This window comes from Mycteria americana, chromosome Z, assembly GCF_035582795.1.
Source record: "Mycteria americana isolate JAX WOST 10 ecotype Jacksonville Zoo and Gardens chromosome Z, USCA_MyAme_1.0, whole genome shotgun sequence".
NCBI classification, from domain to species: Eukaryota; Metazoa; Chordata; class Aves; order Ciconiiformes; family Ciconiidae; genus Mycteria; species Mycteria americana.
The window spans coordinates 79,557,743-79,576,130 of NC_134396.1; the positions used below are offsets into that span (position 1 = coordinate 79,557,743).

General features: G+C 54.9%; 1 protein-coding gene across 7 annotated transcripts in view; it reads right to left on the reverse strand.

The window, feature by feature from the left end:
• The window catches only part of PAX5 (paired box 5), a 140,485-nt gene that overhangs the window by 104,013 nt on the left and 18,084 nt on the right, over positions 1 to 18,388 (reverse strand). For 6 of the 7 annotated variants that reach the window (XM_075526695.1, XM_075526692.1, XM_075526689.1 and 3 more), the window contains one exon: positions 18,178 to 18,306. The exons of the other annotated variant lie outside the window; for it this stretch is intronic. In XM_075526695.1, coding sequence (XP_075382810.1) covers positions 18,178 to 18,306 — 129 coding nt within the window. The remainder of the gene's footprint in view (positions 1 to 18,177; positions 18,307 to 18,388) is intronic. 7 annotated transcript variants of the gene reach the window in all.

Here is an 18,388-nt window from a genome sequence, read left to right on the forward strand (position 1 = left end):
CCGGGAGCACGCCGCTGGCACCCCGCGCCCGGCATCGTCCTCTCGCTGCCCGCCCGGGCCAGCCGAGCCCCGTGAGCGCCGCCGGCTCCCGTCCGCCATCGCACCCTGCGCCCGACCCTCGGGAAGGCTCCGACACCTCCCCGCGCCACCGGGACGTGGGCCCGGTCGTTACCGTAACACACGCGATTGTTCTCAGCGGTGCTCCAGCAAATAAAGCCATTAATTACGGTCTCTCCCTCAGCCACCATTGGCTGGAGCAGCAATCAATGCGCAACCCCTCATTGCCTGCTCTTGGGGAGCAGAGACAGGTGCCATAAAAATGATCCGCAGCCCGCGCGGAGCCCCGCCAGCGCGGCGGCAGCAGGCTGTGCCCAGGAACGGCCGCCACGCTGCTTCGACACGCGACGCCGTATTTATTTGGCCTGCCGCAGCCGTGGGGGAAGGCATCCCATTAGGCGATTATTTTTATCTTATAACGTCAATTTACTTATACTGATTGGCTTCCTGCCGCCAAATATCAATTAAATTGCAAATGCCTGCTGAAGCTTATTTTCTCTCTCTTTCTCTTTCTCCCATTTCCCTTCCTTCTTTCTCTCTCCCCTTCTTTTTCTTAGAGAGAGAGAGAGAGAGAGAGAGAGAACCCCATGTTCGAACATAATTTAATTTATTTCCCTTTCCATATCTCAAAGGAAAATCTATATCTCCCCCTGGAAGGCCATTTGCCCTCTGTTATTGGGAGCTGAGGTATCACAGCACTGGGCAATTTGTTTCAACCGACTATCGGCAGCCCATCAGGACTCCTCAGGACCTCTGCTATCTCAATGCAATCGTATCTGGTACTGCCATTTATGATTTGTTTTTAACAGCTGCCAGCACCCGCCAGACGGCCGGGTTTCGGTTCTCCCACGGTGGGCCCACCCCATTCCCTCCCGCAGTAGCTGCCTCCTCTCCCGCGATGCTCATCAGCTGCTGGCGGAGATCTCCGCTCGTCCCGCTGCCAGAGACCCTCGTTATCTGGGGCTGCTGCTCCCGAGCAGCTGTATTTCAGAGGGCGGTGGGGTGGGCAGCGCTGCGGGAGGTGATAAGCTCTTCCTGAGACAAACAGCGGCGTGAGCGGGCTCTGACACGTGGCGAGCGAGCGCAGGGAGCAGGAGCCCGCGTGGCGGCTGCAGGTGGGCTCTGGCGACGGGGACGGGGCTGCGTCTGCGCGCGCTCACCGCCCCTTCCCTGCCACGGCAGCGCTCGGTCTCCTCTCACCTGGAGAAAGGTCTGGCCAAGGCACGGCGCCTGCTGCTGCTTACGTACCAAAGCAGCGTGCCAGACACCTTCCCCTTGCTGCTGCCGCCTTCCAGAACCGGTGGTGACTGCCAGCAGCAGACCCCAAAACATCCCACTTCACAAGCAAACTAACACCCCACCGCAGCGTCCTGCTGCAGAGACAAGTCCTCTGCCTGCGCCGGCAGCGAGAGGGAAAGGGGATGGGACCAAGTCACGGTGGCGGGGCTGGAGGGCTGGCAGATGAGCACCAGCCGTAAACACAAACGTCCCCGGCGGCCAGAGGTCAACAGCAGCGGTGGGATCCACAGGGTGGCCAGGAAGGTAAAGTGGAGCACAAGTGCAATCAGAATGGACAGGCGAACACTAATCAGCGATGAGGAGGTGAAGTTCCTCAGATGCAGGCGTACCCGACCCATGGGAACCGGGCAGGACCAAACCCCGCTGCCCTGCCCTGTCCACGCTGCCTTCAGCTTCCCACAGAGCACGTGGGATCACCCAGGGAAAAGCAGGGCACAGCAAAAGCCCGTGAAAACGGCCCAACAAAACCAGTTACAACCTCTCTGGACGCAGAGGGAGCCCTTACTCGTGCATCTGCATCGCTCCCGTGTCGTGTACACACACTCGGTCCATGAGTGGGGGGGATGTGGGGCACACAGAGGTACAACGGGAGAACAAACACGTCCCCACGCACGCACATTCCTCCAGCTGAGCACGGCACCCAGCAAAAGGCAGCGGATCGTATCAACCTGAAGACAGACATAGCTTCGCCTGTCAGGCCACCGTGTGTCTCTTGTGCGAGGACGTGTCAGCGAGGACGCCCTTCCTGCGAGCGGGCACGAGAGATTCAGTGCTGGCTGCCTCGGACGACAGCTGCTCCAAGGGCAGGACGGGCTCCCGGGGACATGGAGAGGGGAGCCGGCACGGCGCCGCGACCACGAGGGCGGCCCTGAACGGGGTCTCCGCCAGCCTGACTCCAAGCCTTGGCTCTTCCACGGTGCTGCTGGCTGCCTGCAGCAAGACTTTTCCAGCTCCTGGTGCCTCAGTTTCCCCACTGGTGAAGTGAGGACACTCTAACCAAACACGCTGCAATGTAGTAAAGATCTCCTGTCTGCAAAGTCCTCCCCATTATCAATTGTCTGTAAGGCATCCAAAAATTCTTTGGCACCTTAGAAAAACACAGGTGTGTTTACTCTGGGCTGGCCAGCTACCAGGGCGACTGTCACGGTGCTTGCCGTTATCTCCACAACAAGGTTTCAGGCAGAAGCTGTACGAGTTTAGCTAAGGCTGGTTTAAAAATCTGGGCCCATGTATTTGAATCATGCATTCAGAAAGCAAGAGAACGAGCTACGAGGAACGCACCTGTCTATGTATACATACCTAGATCTATCTGTACGCATATATACACACATATACTATATGTATACACATGCATAGTGACCATCTATATTCCATCTGTCCATCCATATAGCTATTCCCTATGTAGAGGTGCTCATAAAAAAATATCAAGGGTAATAAGAAAGACCTCTGCACCCTTTGCAATGGTGATTATTGACTGGTTCATTCAGTGCCTGATGGAGATAGCGTGATTGCCTGGGATGTACCTTGCAGGTTTCTAAACAGAAGGCTCCAGAATCAATTTTGTGGTAACTGGTTAGATGTGACCGGCTTACAAACTCAGCATGGGCGTCAGGAAGCAAATTCAAGCAGCACCATTACTTTTTTTTAAATATCAGAGGTAAGGAAAGCCTCCCGGCTGGGAGAGCCACAGGACAGCACAGAGATTAACGATTTGGGCTCGTTTTCGTCTCCAAGGTGACAAACGGGTGCACAGCAGGCGTGGTGCTATGGCTGGTGGTGCAAGGCGATGCTGAAGCTCGCAGCTCGCACAGGAAGATTTGTGTCTCTCCTGAAGCGAGGACGGCGCTGGGAGCTTCCACGGAGTGGGACTGGTTTGGCCGGCGATCACCACTTCCACCGCTGTCCGAGGGACCTGCTGGCCACGGCGGCAATGTGCAGACAGCACCCCCGGCCCGTGCCCGTGCCCCTGCGGGTCTGCCCAGCTTCCCCTGTCCCCGCTGCCGCCACGCCAGCTCCCCCCACAGCACCGCAGCCCCCGCGTCGCAGGGGGAAACGCTGCTCTGCAGGAGAGGGCCCGGGCACGGGACGGAAGACGTGAGCATCTCGGGAAGCTTGGTGAGAACTCTGCTGGCCAGGGGCTCCTGCCCCAGCAGTGGTCAGGGGACCCACGTATGGATACCCTGCTGCCAAACAAATTTTCCGCTCACAGAGTGGTGAAGTGGCACCAGACTGCAGAGCCAAGACGCCAACTCAACGGCTCCATCTCCATCCACGGCATCCTAGGAGGGAGTGTACCCAGGAACTTACCCTGGCTGTCACGAGGCTCTGGAAGGGTGACCTGGCAAACGGGAACAAGGCCAAGAGGTCCGAGGGGTTTACATGGATTTCACGTGCTGGACACTAACTTCTGCGGGAACCACGGACAGATTTCTCTGCATCCCCATACGCTGACCTCCCTCTTTAAGGTAAACTGACCCACTAAGGTGCTGTGGTGATCAAACCATGAGGAACCCAATACCTCTGCTACAAGGACCATGTGGGTGTAAGAGATGGAGAACGGGTAAACTGAAGAGTTTGGCAAATTCAAAACTCAAAGCCACACACCTAAACAGTTCCAAAAAAAAATTCCTTGACTCAGTCACATCTATAATTATGTTCCTCCCATCCTGGACCACCTGCGCCAGGCCTTGGCCACTCTCCCCTTTGCCAGCCACAGCCATGACAGATGGGGACTGTTCTTTGTGCCCCCGACGGGGGCTAGGCAGGAGAAGACAGGCTCTGCTGTGTCACAAAACCTCACTCTTCCAGAAATGCCACCTCCTGCGTCCTCGCGCCTGGGAGGAAACTGGGGCAAGAACGGGGGGAGAATGGCCAGGTGCCAGTTCTCGGGGAAGCAATCGGAAATCCGAGGAATCAGAGAAGGAAAAACCCACTACATGACTATTTCTTATTAGTCGACTTATGGAAAAAAAAGTCAGGCACTGTCAAGCATGAAATCTTATTGGGACAATAGAGATGGAATTGCCACTGCTGACAGTAATGTTTACAAGGGCATCATGTGTCGATGCTGCACAGCATGAAACCAGCAGCCCCGTCTAGCTCTGTGAATTGTAACAAGAGACAAAATGTCCCATTTGGGACAGGTAGGAATTGTACCACCAAAAATAACCGCTCAGGTGTAAAATCCATTACAGGCAGACGGGAGGAGACGCAGAGGAGCCCCGTTGACACGGCAGGAGGCTCCTGAGCTCTCTCCAACCGCAGGAGCCAGCGAACACGGTCTCTGAGCGGGGAGACAACGTGCGTTGGTCTGGGAGCTTCCCTTCGCCTCCAGCCGAGGACAGGCCGAGCAGAGGGAGCAGGAACGCGCCCCCCCCGCTTTGCTAGGGTCCGACCCCACGCCAGTGGGCATCGCTGAGGGCTTTCCAGTTAACAGGCCAGGTACCGCACCAGCTGCCTGCGCTCAGGCATGCGCCTTGAGCCTTATATCAGAGAGTGAAGAAATCAGTACCATATCTGAAGGATCTGAATCTTTTAAAAGCCTCCACCACAAAATCTGTCTGACTCAAAGGAACCGTATTCAGGGCGGCCAGGCAGCTGCAGCCCACCGTGCCCTACGACAACTCCTCATTATGAGACCTCCCAAAGAACGATCTGACATGCAAATGGCCCAGAGACAGCAGCTACAGAAAATTATATTGCAAGGAAAGTGAAACCAGGAGGAATACCTTGACCACAAAGTCCAACAGTAATTGCTCAGAATTATCAGTGGGGGGCTGAAGCGTGTTTCGTCGATACAAGACGTTCTGGTTTCTTCACCTGAAATGCTCAGCCCCCACAAAGCCTTGGATGTGCGCACTTGTGCAGCAGCTGTCTCGCAGCTTCTCCCTTGGGGCTGTGCCTCCTCTCTCTCACGACGCACCGAAACAGGCGAAGAGGAGACGCACCGCGGCCATCAGAAGTGGTGGGGTGGAGGCAAAAGCCCTTTCACAGCAGCTCCCGCAGGGCAACGCACCAGGCAAAATCCAGTGTCTGACCAGTTACTGCCACAACAAGGCAAAACTAAGCTCTGCCCCGTGAGCAAAATGGTTCTTTCAGAGGTCTCCTCACTGCAAGTTTGCTTTTTAGATTGCATTCTTCACTTTTTTGACTAAAAGGTGATGTGATTTGTGTAAAGCATCTGAAAGAAGCACCTTCCCTCAGTGACAGCACCGTTCCCACAAGAAAAGCATCCCTACAGCACCTGGCCTGCATCCCTGACGTTCAGAACTGCAAGAGACATCTTTTCTCTGGCTCTGCACCTATTTGCAAGATGTTAGAGTCCCACGATGACGGGGCTGCAGAAAGTTTCTGACAACAAAGTGCTGGCAACAGCCACACGTTCTTAGCTGGCCTGCGACTAAAGAAATTCAGAGAGCTGCAGATGCAGCCTTCACATGTTCCACTGCTTCAGCACCACGGTACACAGCTACAGGGATGCTGTTTTATGAAGATGGAGCGTCCACGCGATCAGAAAGCCATTGCGTTTCGCCGATGTTAGTCCCTGACAGATTTCCAATACCCTGACCTCCGCTATAGACATCTCTTTTGCCATGCTACAAATCAGCCAGATCAGGGCCCAGTGACAGGAGATTTTAACTAGATTTTCCTCCAACACGGGGTCTGGAGAGGCACCTTAGCTAAAGATCCTTGGATTCCAATCTCCACCTGTAACGTGGAACTGCAGCAGCAAAGGAAAATCAGTCTCCTGCTAGAGCCATAACCTTAAATTAATTACCATAAGTATACGGTAATTACAAATATCTCTCAGCAGATTCTCAGAGGAGATAAAACATGGGAAAACTCCACACTCAAATTTTCTAGGCATCTGCCAGAAGAAAAGACATTGGTTGCTTTCAGGAGTCCAAGCACTTCAACTGCTCTTCCCATCTCTGAAGTCATGGGCATCGTTATGTGGATGGTCGCTGTCCCAGAAGCAAGAACACACAAAAACGAGGAAGCAGCTGTGCAGGCACCTCCATGTACACACCAGTGTCCACAGCTGAGGTTCATGAAGGAAATAAATAGAGAAAGCAAAGGCCGTGGCTCTGAACCCGACTCCAAGGAAAAGCTTTTGCAAAGTTGCTCCGGAGCTATCGGTGGGGTGCGTCAGCACGAGTGCTCTGCCCGCCCTGTCCCGGCAGGAGAGCTGGAGCTCAGGGACCACCTGGGACAACTGCCCAGAGGCACAGGCAGAAAAAGAAGCCTAGCTGAATATGAAGTGGGGGAACAAGTTAAAATTCATCTTCTTGTGGAAGTTCAGCAAAACATCAGTGGAATACTTCATCTATCAGACACATACATGTTATTAGGGCAGGCAGGAACACTGTATCTCTGCATTTTCCCAACTATGTCTTCTTTTGCCATCTGAAAAGTCTGCTCAAGCAAAAAAACAACAAAGAGAGGGATGTGGCTATCTCTGCAGCACATCTGGACGTCCTGCCCTCTGCTCAAAGCTCCTGCTGATGGCTGCTGATGGCTGCGGCTGCGCTGCCTGGGCTGCTGGAGCTCTGGGGCCCCAGGCAGCCGCTGGGCACGCGCAGGGTGCCCACGCCTCGGGACGCGCGGGGCACGCACAAAGCCCGAGCACCAGAGGCTGACGGCACGTGCACGTGCCCTGCTCACGCCGGCTGCACTGGAGCCACTGCACACGTGCTGCAAAACGCATCTTCCCCTATTTCCTCCCGCAGTTCCATGGCACAACAAGCCCTGCCCCAGGGTTTTGTGCTCCAGCACGGTGCACAGCGAGTAAACGGCTGTCCTTTCTAAGTACTACAGCTCCCTCCAGGCTTTGGTGTATCCTGGTCACTACGCCATGACAGATCTGTAAAGGTGGTCTTCTTGACTTAGGAACATCCAGACAATATAGACAACCTGCGGGTATGTGTCCAATACTTCTGCAAACTCAGTATGACCAGACATTCATGCAATTATTTAAAAACCACACAAAGTGCAAAATGCAGACACCAAGCCTGGTGCAAATAATCCCACAGCCTGTGCCACGTTTCGTTCCAACGTCTGTTGAATAACGGGATAGATTTGTAAATAATGGGACTATTCCACAAATGCTAGGAGAGGGCAAAATTGGCAGGATTCAGTCAATACTGCACAACTACCTCTAGCAGTAAACAACGCTCAGTGCAAAGAGCACACACAAAGGCCATGACAGACAAAAACTGAACTGGAGAAATCTTCCAGTCTCAGGACACCCCAGTTTTCTGCATTTCACTGATTTTGTGCTGTCTGCTTACCAGGAGCTTCCCGATTAGCAACAACAGCAATTACAGCTTAAAATATTAACTCTGGCTCTTTCCAAAGCACCAACAGAAAAAGTGGTTTTCCACTATCATTCAGGATTTCAGGAGTTTGTCATTTCAGCCAAGAAAATAATTTTGACTTTAAAATCCCAGTAAGCTCGAATCAAATCTTGCACCAGCTGCAACAGAAGCAGATTTCAGTCCTACGTGATAATCCTGGTACTAGCAATGCATTTTGTGCAACCATGGAGAAGGCAGCTAACCTGCCATTACCCGCGGGAGAATCCAGTTCACTGTTCCCCCAGGAAGCAGAGCAGACTCGGAAGGTGGGACGGAGACCCTGGCCGACCCGCGCCCCGGCACGGGCAGTCGCCCCGGCCGTGCAGAGTGAGCACGGGACAAGGCGAGGGGAAAGCCGTTACCGTTTCCAGGGGGCACAGAGGAAGCCTGACACCAAAATACATGATACTCGGAGAGTTCCTGCTGCCGCTGAAGTGCCAAATCATTTTCTTAATGCTTTGGCATTGGACCTTTCATGTGGGAATAGCCCCTGTGTCTCCCCCAGCACCGTCTCCAACTGGCCACATCTCTCTCTTCCAGGGTAAACGCGCGCTGAGCTGGCCGCAGCTCCCCAGAGCTCCCCTTACACGCTTGACATTGAAGCATTTATTTTAACAGCGCAGGCATATTCTGACAGACCCGAGCGACGTGGATCTACACACGGGGAAAAAAGGGGGAAGTCCAGCGTCGCACATCACGACACAAAGTGTGCAACCCTCCTCTCGCTCAAGTGCATAATTTGAAAGTCACAAAAATAACCGGCACACCACCAAAAACCCAAACAACAATCTTTTCTCTTCTTGGTTTTGTTCTCCAGTCCTCTCAAAGATCGCTATCATCATTTACGATGTGCAAAGGTAATTGTGAAAGTCTGTGCAAAAAATATCCATCCTAAGGCAAAACTTTTACCACCTCTCTCTGTATATGTATGTAGGTGATAGAGACATTAGAGGTATGTACATACATGCTCTGTATAGATACATATGTACATACACGCACTGCAACTGCACCTCAGTACTTCCTCCTCTCTGGATGCCACCAATTTCTCAATAAAATCAGAATAATTCATCTTGCTCATGACCTTTCTATTTTATTTTATATTAGCATTTATAACAAACATCCATCAACATTGACAAGTCCTGCTTTTCCACAAAACTGCTTTTTCTTTGGAAAATGCATTCTTGCAAAAGAATCCTGGCCAGCCCCAGTACTGGCACAATCAGGACGATCTGACAAGACGTCTACCCCTAAACTGGATTTTAGCTAAACCTATATGAAGAGGTTATTCCTTGAAAAGCATCTAGCACTCGACAGCTCCTGATGAGAACAGCTGGAGCTACAGCAGGGCTGTAAGGAGTGGTGGAAGTCTGGGCTTTTCATTAACATAGCTCCGGGAAAATCCCCGCTCCACCGAAGCCGGTGGCAAACCAGCAGGGCTTCACCCCGGAGCTGGAGGAGAGCTCTCCTGAAAATAGGGGCCCCGGGGACTGCATTAGGAGGAAAGTGACAAACACGCTTGACATGCGCACAAGACAGCCGGTAACCCGCTCACTTGGAAAGGGCAGCTGCGCTGGCGGGGAGTTTTCCTGCATTGAGCTGTGAACGCGCAAAACCACCCACAGGCAAGCATCACCAACGGCCGGGGCAGAACCAGCCCATCCCTCCGAACCCCTCAGGAGTGAGGCCATGGGGATGTCCTCCCCCGGGGACAGCTGCCCGCCAGCCACGGCCATCCGCCCGGCCGTGCCGCACGTCCACAGGGACCCCGAAGAGGTCATGTGCTGGCACTGGTACCCCAGCGTACAGGGACGCAGGCAGCCCCAGGCGTTCAGCATGCTCGCAGCTCAGGGTGTCACTGGGGAGCTGGGAAGCACACGGAGGGCTGTAAGAGCACAGGATGCTCCCACCGTCCTACAGAGCTGAAGGCATTTGTCCCCGCGATGGAGGACCTCAGCCCCCAGGCTCCATCACCCGGCTGGACAGAGGTTGGTCCTTCCCTCCCCAGAAACACCATCCTGCCTCAGCAGCGCTCGTAGGAACACATCGCCCTCAAATGTCGGAAGAGCACGGTTTGGGTGCTGAAATGGCTTTTTGTTTCATTTTCACAAATTTAGATGTGCAGAACTTTCTCAGAAGCCGAGAGCAAACCTACACCATTTTAACGCTGCTGCAGCTGAGAGCTGAACTGACTCACATTTATTCTTTTTTCCCTAGAATTTCATGAGGAATGTCAAAATATTCTCTTCTTCTCTCAAAGAGAAATCCTGTGCCAGCTGAGCCCCACTTGTTACTGTCCGGGACGACCGGCTCAGCACCAATAACCCCGCAGATGGAGGGTGGCTCTTGGGAACACCCAAGGGTTTTAGTCTCATGCCATGGGGGAGTCAAACTCCCCCTCCAGACACCCACCACCATCCACGAGTGACACCATCAGTACTCATGTCAAACCACCACCATCCACGGGTGACACCGTCACTGCTGGTGTGAAGCCACCACCATCTATGGGTGACACCGTCACTACTCGTGTCAAACCAGCACCATCCATGGGTGACAATGTCACTGCTGGTGTGAAGCCACCACCATCCACAGGTGACACCGTCACTGCTGGTGTGAAGCCACCACCATCCATGGGTGACAATGTCACTCGTGGTGTGAAGCCACCACCATCCACGGGTGACACCGTCACTGGTGGTGTCCACCAACGTGGCCAGAGGCTGCTGCCACTTCAGCGCATTCAGAATGCCCTGTGTAAGGTGCACAAAAGGCAAATGCAGAGAGTGAAACAAAACAAAAGCCCCAGTGTTGTGGGAAACTATATCCAAGGACTCAGGAAAAAGCTTTCAATGAAATTAAAAAAAAAAACCAAACCTTCACCAAGCCATAGATTACATCGGATATAAAACAGATGAAGCCATCACTGCAATGTAACTAGCAAAGTCTGGATCAAACTCTATTTAAAAGGATGATTTCAGTGTCCGTGTGGTGGGGAAAACCGTCTCTTTTGAGGAGCTAACGATCCGGTGGCACAAACAGCTCACCCCTCTCTGCAACACCAGGAAAGGATCCCTGAACGCACAGGATGATCTGCATCAGCAGGAGAAATTCAAATCAGCACTTGCTGACCCTGTGAAACCTCACTCCCTTCAAAGGCTTCACCTCATTATAGTCAGTGGAGTTATCCCCAGGAGTAAAGACAACTCCAGTGAGTAAGCATTGCTGAAGTGGGCCTGGAAATTATTACACTCCAGCACTTTCCCGGGACTCCGGAAGGGGCTTCTTTCTCTTTAACCTCTGCGTGGACTTGGGCGACTCCACCCGTTTCACCTGACAGCCTGCCCTACGGAGCGTTTGGTTTCCCACCTTTTATGCACTTTTCCACTTCCTCTTTCCGGCCATCGCTGACTCGGCAGCGGGGTCTGCACCCGCATCCCCCCGTGCTCCAGGCGGGCATCACCGCTGCAGTGCGGTACGGCCAGGAGGGACAGCCAGTCCCCCTCTCCACTCGCTCGGCCGTCCCTCCCGGTGCCCCTTCCCCACTCATCACTGCCCGGACTTACAGTTTGGCACTTTGGTATCACAAAGTCCAAGTTTCTATTGGCAGGTGATTTTTTTTCTCTCCCTAACCTCCTGCTTTTTTCCCCTCACAGTCTCTGTCTTTGACTGTTTCCCTTGCGGTTCAGATTCCCAAAGGCTTCATTCCTTTGCACATCACTTGCACGGTGCAGAAGACCCCAGGGAAGAGCTGGAGAGGACAATATCGATCCCCACCACGTACTGTCAGGCTCAGGTCCTTATCTGGGGTGAGAGGAGCTACAGGGACTTCTGTCAAGATGGGATCTCAACAGTGGTTAATTTCTGCACTGAACTCCATCACCCGCTGGCTGCAATGCGTATTTTACTCCTGCTGATGCCCTGAAGCATGGACAGACAATACAAACACCTCTGTGGGCTCCCTCACCTCCTGCACGCCCACGCCAGCAACTGCCCAAGGCCCCGCGGTCCCCGTCAGCGCTGTGACCCTCGTTCAGCAACTCCTCCCCGACGGGGATGCTCAAACTCCCCAGGCCAAAAGTGCCTAAACCTATTCAGGAAACTCCAAGGAGTAAGTCTGGAGTGGGAGGAGATCCCAACCCCAAGAGAGGAGAGGGCTTTTACACCGGAGCAGTATCTCACCAGAGGTGCCCCGGGATGAGCGGTACCCGGAGAACGCTCACAAAGCCAGGACCCAGGTCCCCTGCCAGCACTGGCTGCCAGGAAAGGGGCCCATGGGTGACCAGAGGAGACCCACATTTCAGCCCTCAAAGACAGAAGAATAAAGATCCTCCATCGCCAAGGCAGCTCCAATGAGATCTACTTTGTGTTTATGAAGAGTTGGAAAGCCATGGCCGGAAAAGGGGTTTACACGCTCACAACTAGCCCCGTGGCTGGCAGGGCTGGCCTTATAACCCCTCAAGGTGAGCCGCAGGCTTCAGCCAGGGCTTCAGCCCAGCCCGGACATTCCCATGGCACGGTGCTCAGTGACAAGGTGGGAGGTCTCTGCTGTCAGGACAGACAGACGGCACGGGCAGGGCAGTGGGACCAAGAGGGCAGAACGGGCAGACGTTTGTTTCCGCCACAAGAAGACAAAGCAGGAGGGTGCCCCTGGACTCGATTCACGTGCCGCATGAATACGCTGCAGGTCACAGGGCAGAGCTCACATGGGGACAGAGCTGTGGACATCGTACCTGCCCACACTCAGTGGAGCTGGGTACCAGCTGTGGTTCTGGTGTTCAACATTTCAAGAACTAAAGCTAAACCAAAGGGGAAAAGCACTTTACAAGCCTTCCCACCAATCTCCTAGAATAGATGCCCTGGAAGCCGCACTGTCCCTCAGCCACAAGAGGAGACGACAGAAGATCCTGGCAGCACCTACTGGGCATTGTGCTCCCTTCCGAGGCTGCTGACCGTCTGCTGTGCAGGCTCCAAGGCATCTGTGCCCACAGCCTTGCAAGTCTCTGCCTAGCTGCGAGCGTAGCTTGTTTCTGTCCCGCTGGGAAAACATAGTTCATGGGCCTGGTACAGAGGAAAGACACAAATGCAGAAATACTGTCTGTATTATTAGTCCTCACTCATGTTTAGTCATGCTTGCTTTGCTTTTCCTGGTCTCTCTCCCCCTAGACGTGTCACTGACACGGCGAGCTTGCGTCCGCATTTGTCAGTGCACAGCACTTGGTCGGCCGTTCTCAAGGCAGGCATCTCCCGCAGCCGCTGCAGCACTGGCACCGTCGGAAACGTGCCCGGCAGCTTCAGCCGGCCGTGCGGGTCAGCGCTGCCTGGGTGCCCAGACGTGCCGAACCAGGGGCACCCTGCGTGAAAACGTGGTGATTGTAACATCGGACGGTTTTGTAAGGCACTGGATTGCACCCACCCTCAGTTTCTTCTCATTCCCATTAGCGTTCCTGCCCCTCTTGGAGGCTTATCCTCCCAGACAGAAGGCTGTGACCCAAACGCCTTTAAATATACCAAGTCTATGTTTAAAGGAAAGGCATTTTTCAAACAGTTCAGTTGAGAAAACAAAGCACAAGCACCTACATCATCACACCAGATGCTGACAGCAACGTAGGGTTATGGTTGGTGAGAATGGAAACAAAACAACTCGTACGAGTGAAGGTCTCCTGCTATGCTGGTTTCAATTCCCCAAATGCCTCCACTGCTGAGAAGACTCTATACCAGTGAATTTGAAATATGGTCTGTGCAGCTGTTCGGTGCAGGTATTTAAATCTGCCAAACCTTTTCTGCAGCAAGAAGAGGCGGGTGGGTAGCGGACGCTCGCATCCTGCGCGGTGCTTTGTTGAGGGTGTCCTGCTCAATTTGCTTCCGACGGCGTTTCCTGGCAGGGGCCTGGGCCGAGCTGACAGTTTGCAGTAAGGCGCTCATTGCTGCATGTAGCCTTTTGCTCTAAGGAGCTGCATCTACACGACGGAAGAAAACAGGCCGACTGGTCTAGCACAGCCTGCGTCCCCGCGAGGAAACTCTGTATCCTCTGCACCATCACTGGGCAGCAGAGTGATGCCCCCCCGTGCCAGTGCCAGCCCCTGTGTTTGCAGACACTGGCTGAGAGGACGCCAGCTCGCACAGGCCAAAATCATGCCGTGGCCATGTTAACCACCGCAGCATGGGCCAGCCGAAGTTCCTGCCTGGGCACCAGTGGTCTCTAGTTTAGCGGCATAGATGCAGTGTTGGTGACACAACGGGCGTCCTGGACTTAGGGAGCAAGTACTGTACGCAAACAGATTTCGGCCTGGCTCAGCTGCTGTTCATGCTTGCAAACCGCCCCTATCAGCTGCCAGTATCGGAGATTCCTGCATGTTTCAGTGTCAAAGTCAGGGCACGAGCATATTTCTGCATCCGTCGAGCTGTGGGTCGTGGAGTGGGCTAAGCTAAAAGCATGTAAATGTCTAGAGCTGCCGCATCAGGTGGTTGGTAGAAAACTCACCACTAGGCATGAAGTTCCCCAACACAATACACAACATCTGCTCCAAAGGTCGTCATTCCCTTGTAGGGAAATGGTTTGCGTATTGCGTAAAGCGAGGAAGAGGTGTGAGAACAGAGATTCACATAATTCTTCCAACCCCTGTTCATAAACCCAGTGAGAGCCAGCCACAGCTCTCTGCGAGGGTTCGGGAACCGAGCCTCTTCCCCCGGCCCCGAGGCCAGCCCCGACAGCGACTGCCAGCTGGAGCAGAGCACGAGCAGCAGCTGCCTGTGCCAAAGGCAAAACCCATGGACAGACACGACGTCCTCAGACCGAGCAGCCCGAGCCCTCCCGGACTGGCAAGCAGAGAGCTCTGCACAAGGCGTGATGGTGCTTCTCCACCGAGCTGGTCCCTACAGCAGCCGGCATCGCCCCCCACAAGCTCCCCTCGCCCCGGGGAGATGAGCACGGCTGTAAGGGGAGCACGGACAGCCTGCCTCCCACAGAGCACACAGGGCTCGCGGAAGCAGGAGTCCTGGGCTTTGCCTTGCCTTTGACGGAGAGACGCTGCTCTCCTGCAGAGACAGCACCAGCTCTCGAGAAGGTCCCAGGCGAGAGCCACGTCCCATGCCTCTGGCACACACGCCTGCTTGAGGATCCCTCAGCTGGGACGGCACGAACGTGCCGGGAGCGTCACTCTGTGGGGCTAAAGCTCTTCTGCCGGCTGTCCCGTACCTGCAGAGCTCTACAGCGTGCAGGATGGAAACCAGGGCTAGGGGAGAGAGGACTGAAGGGAGAAGGAGGGGTGGGCTCTGCCTTCCCTGCCTGGGCCCCGCCACCCCCATCCTTTCACAGGCTCCTCGGATCCTCCTCCAGAGCACTCGCAGCCCAGCGACCTCCCTCATCCCCAAAACGTGCCCTGCACCCCATCTCTAGCCCGGACTCCTGTGCGCCTGCCTGCGGCTGCAGCTCCCTTTCGCCCTCCTCTCACAGCTCACCAAGGATTATTTAATCCCACTTCAGCAGGCTTTGACTTCCAGACAAGGGATGCCCCGCATTTCCCAAAAATGCGGACCCTGTCGGGTGTCCCGTTACGGGACCACCGCCAGCCACCCGACTAGCTCCAAGCAGTGGAGTGAAACCCATCCCTGCACTGCTGCCGGCTGTAAGCACCAGACGGAGCATCCAGCCCGCTCTGACTCGGGGTCTCGCTGCCCACCCTTGGCTTCCCTAAAACACACCCAGAGCAGCTCAGCAGGATGGCTGTGCACACCCCTGCCACCCACCTCCTCCTCTACAGCGTCTTCCTGAGCTGCGGGGCCAGGCGAACGTGCAGCCACGGAACTCGAAGGAGGCAATCTGCAAGCGAAGCAGTGAGATTGCTGCCCAGCAGCCTCCGCTGCTGGAGGCTGCGGCGGCTGACGGTATCTCTCTGCCTCGTTACAGAACAGGCTGCTTCTTGTGTCAGCCTCCAGTAGCATGTCCTTTAACCACAAGTGAAAGCAACCGATCCCCCACGAAGGCACATCTGCTCCAAGTCCATATTACAACAGGGAAAAAAATGACACCTTCAGCTATATAAACCAATAAAGACTGTCTGATTTGGTTTGCCCCTGTTGCTACCCAGCAAGCTCCCCACTGGGTTAAAGACTGGTGACATCTGCTAAAAAAATGTCAAGAGTGAGGAGAACAAAACCGGGTAATGAATCACACCGAGCGCTCGATGCAGCTGGAAGCCGGAGGGGCGAGCCCACCCCACCTCGCTCCCCGGCCAAGGGGAGCTGGGACCACCGGACAAGCACTGCGCAGCCTGTGGCTACAGGAGATGTACGCGGAGGTACAGCAGCAGGCACACACCTTGCAGCAGCTCCCGAGAAATTGTGTGACATGGCAAAAGACATGATGTGAGGGGCTCGATGCGGAGGTAGTCTCTCTCCGGCTCTCCAAAGTCAGGAAATGGCAAAGTTAACTCTGCCCCCTTGTGCATCTGCATCATGATACAGGCCGTAATTAGATGACATGCTTCTCTTCTTCACATTAGAGGCTAGCACACACGATCCACCTCCCTGTCATCTGCAGCGTGGACCCTTGGGATGCCTCCGTGGGCACCTTGCGCCCGCCCGTGCAGAGGGACCTTGTGCTGAGCGGGATGGGGAGGGGTTAAGGATGCTCCTGGGGATCCTCTCAAACACACAAAGACAAGCGAAGTATCTGCCTATGCCTCTCCAAACCTGCAGCCCTGAGACTATTATAAAAGCAGTTTAAATGGTCTGCTGAGGACAGCATTACTCTCCAGCTTACGAGCTCAAAAATCATGACTCATCCTGCCAAAACAATGGGGGTTGTTTTAGAAATCACGTGCTCTCTTCTAAATGTGAACTGGCAAAAGCTGGGGAATTTCTCAGCTCTGCTTCTGATCTTTCCAAGGAAACCTTTAATTTTTTTCTCTGTAATTTTGGGAGCTTCTAGTTTCTTAGCCAGAGAGTCTTCTCAGGTTTAAACCAGAGATTCTTCTTAATCACAGGCACCCAAGAAACAGTGCTTCAGGACAGGGCTGCGACAGAGCCGTCTGGTTTCAGCACAGAGGGCCTCTCTCTTGACGTGGCTGATAAAATACAAAATTTCTGCCCCACCTGCTTTAATGCATATATTTATCTATGCACTTGTGCCTTCGATTTGGAAAAAAAAATCAGATGTACGATAGCAGAGTTAACTAACAACAGCATATTCAGCAAGTACCTGGACACAGGGAGTTTTATCCTCCCGCCATTGGGCCAGTCCTCACGTGGCTGAAATTGGCCCCAAAACCCTCCTGCAGTTTTTCCCCCAGTTTCAGTAAACCAAGCACGACTCTGCGACCTCACGTGGCGTTTCCACCAGCGCATCTGCCGACACCCGGCCCTGTTTGCGCAGTGCGGGCACCTCGCCCGAATTTAGCTGGGTTCCCCAGGGGTTCGGTTAATGCCACCGCAGCGTCCGCCCACCCGCCCGCTCCTCCCTCCATCCCTGCAGGGCCGGGCAGCGGGGGCAGCGGGGGCAGCGGGGCCACAGGGATCAGACCCGCGCTGGCTGCAGCGTGGCGCTGGCGCTGCCGGAGCCGGGGACGATGGGCGCTCCCCGCACGGGGCAGGAGCCTGCCCTGCTGTCGGGCGGGATGGCAGCACCCCACCCCGGTGCTGCCGCGGGCAGGCAGCCACCACTCCCCCGGTGCCCTCCGCAGCCACAACCGCGGCATCGCTGCTAAGGCTCTGGTGTCCCCTCCGCTACCACACGCGCGTCCACAGTCTTGGCCTCAACTCGCCTCTGTAAGCTCTTACTAAACAAAAGGGATGCTCTAGATTAAAGGCACTTTTGTAGGACACCAACGCAGAATTTCTCCTTTTCCCTTCCACTCTATCCCCAACACCCTTCTCTCCAAAGCAGTGTTTTCATTGGGAAAGTGCCCAGGACACAGTGAAGCAGGACCATAAACCCTGCAGCAGATCTGAGGAGCACTGGCAATGCCCAGCCCCGACCAGACCGTGCTCGTTCCCATGCCCTGGGCCAACAAAAGCCCCTGGCGCTGCGGGGACCTGCAGAGACGCAGCACCGCAGACAGCTCTGCCATTAATTTTCTGTCTCTGACATTTTATATTTCAGGTGGACACAGTGTCAACATAATGGTGGCTCTTCCCCTTTTCACTGGCGGCAAGGAAATGTTCCCCAGAAGGGAGGAGGGTCTGGTTAAAAACTGTGACACACGCCCACAGCGCTTTCTGAAACACCCAGACAAGCCCCTGCTCCTCAAAGAGGTCCTGCCTCTGGCCACCGGGTCATGCCCAAGGTCCCCAGGTGGGCTGTGACCTTGGCAAAGGCCTGCCAAAACGGGACCAAACCCCCCCACAGCTGCCAGCGATGGCGGCATCCGCAGCTGCATCACGTGGCGTGCACGCAGCATCCGCCCCGGCCCCGTCCCACCGCTCCCCGCCGCGCGCTGGCACGCACACCCCGCCAGAAAACAGCTCCCACTACCTTCATCCCGCTTGCGCTTGTTGCTCTCGGTGCCGGGGGAGGCAATTCCCAGGATCCCGCTGATGGAGTAGGACGAGCCGGCAGAGTCCGTGCTGACGGAGGACACCTGGGTCACAGACCCCGTGGAGGCTGCAAGGCAAGGCCAGGCGGTCAGCAGGCAGGACAACGCGAGGGCCAGCCTACCCAAAAGCCACCGGCTCCCGCAGCGTGA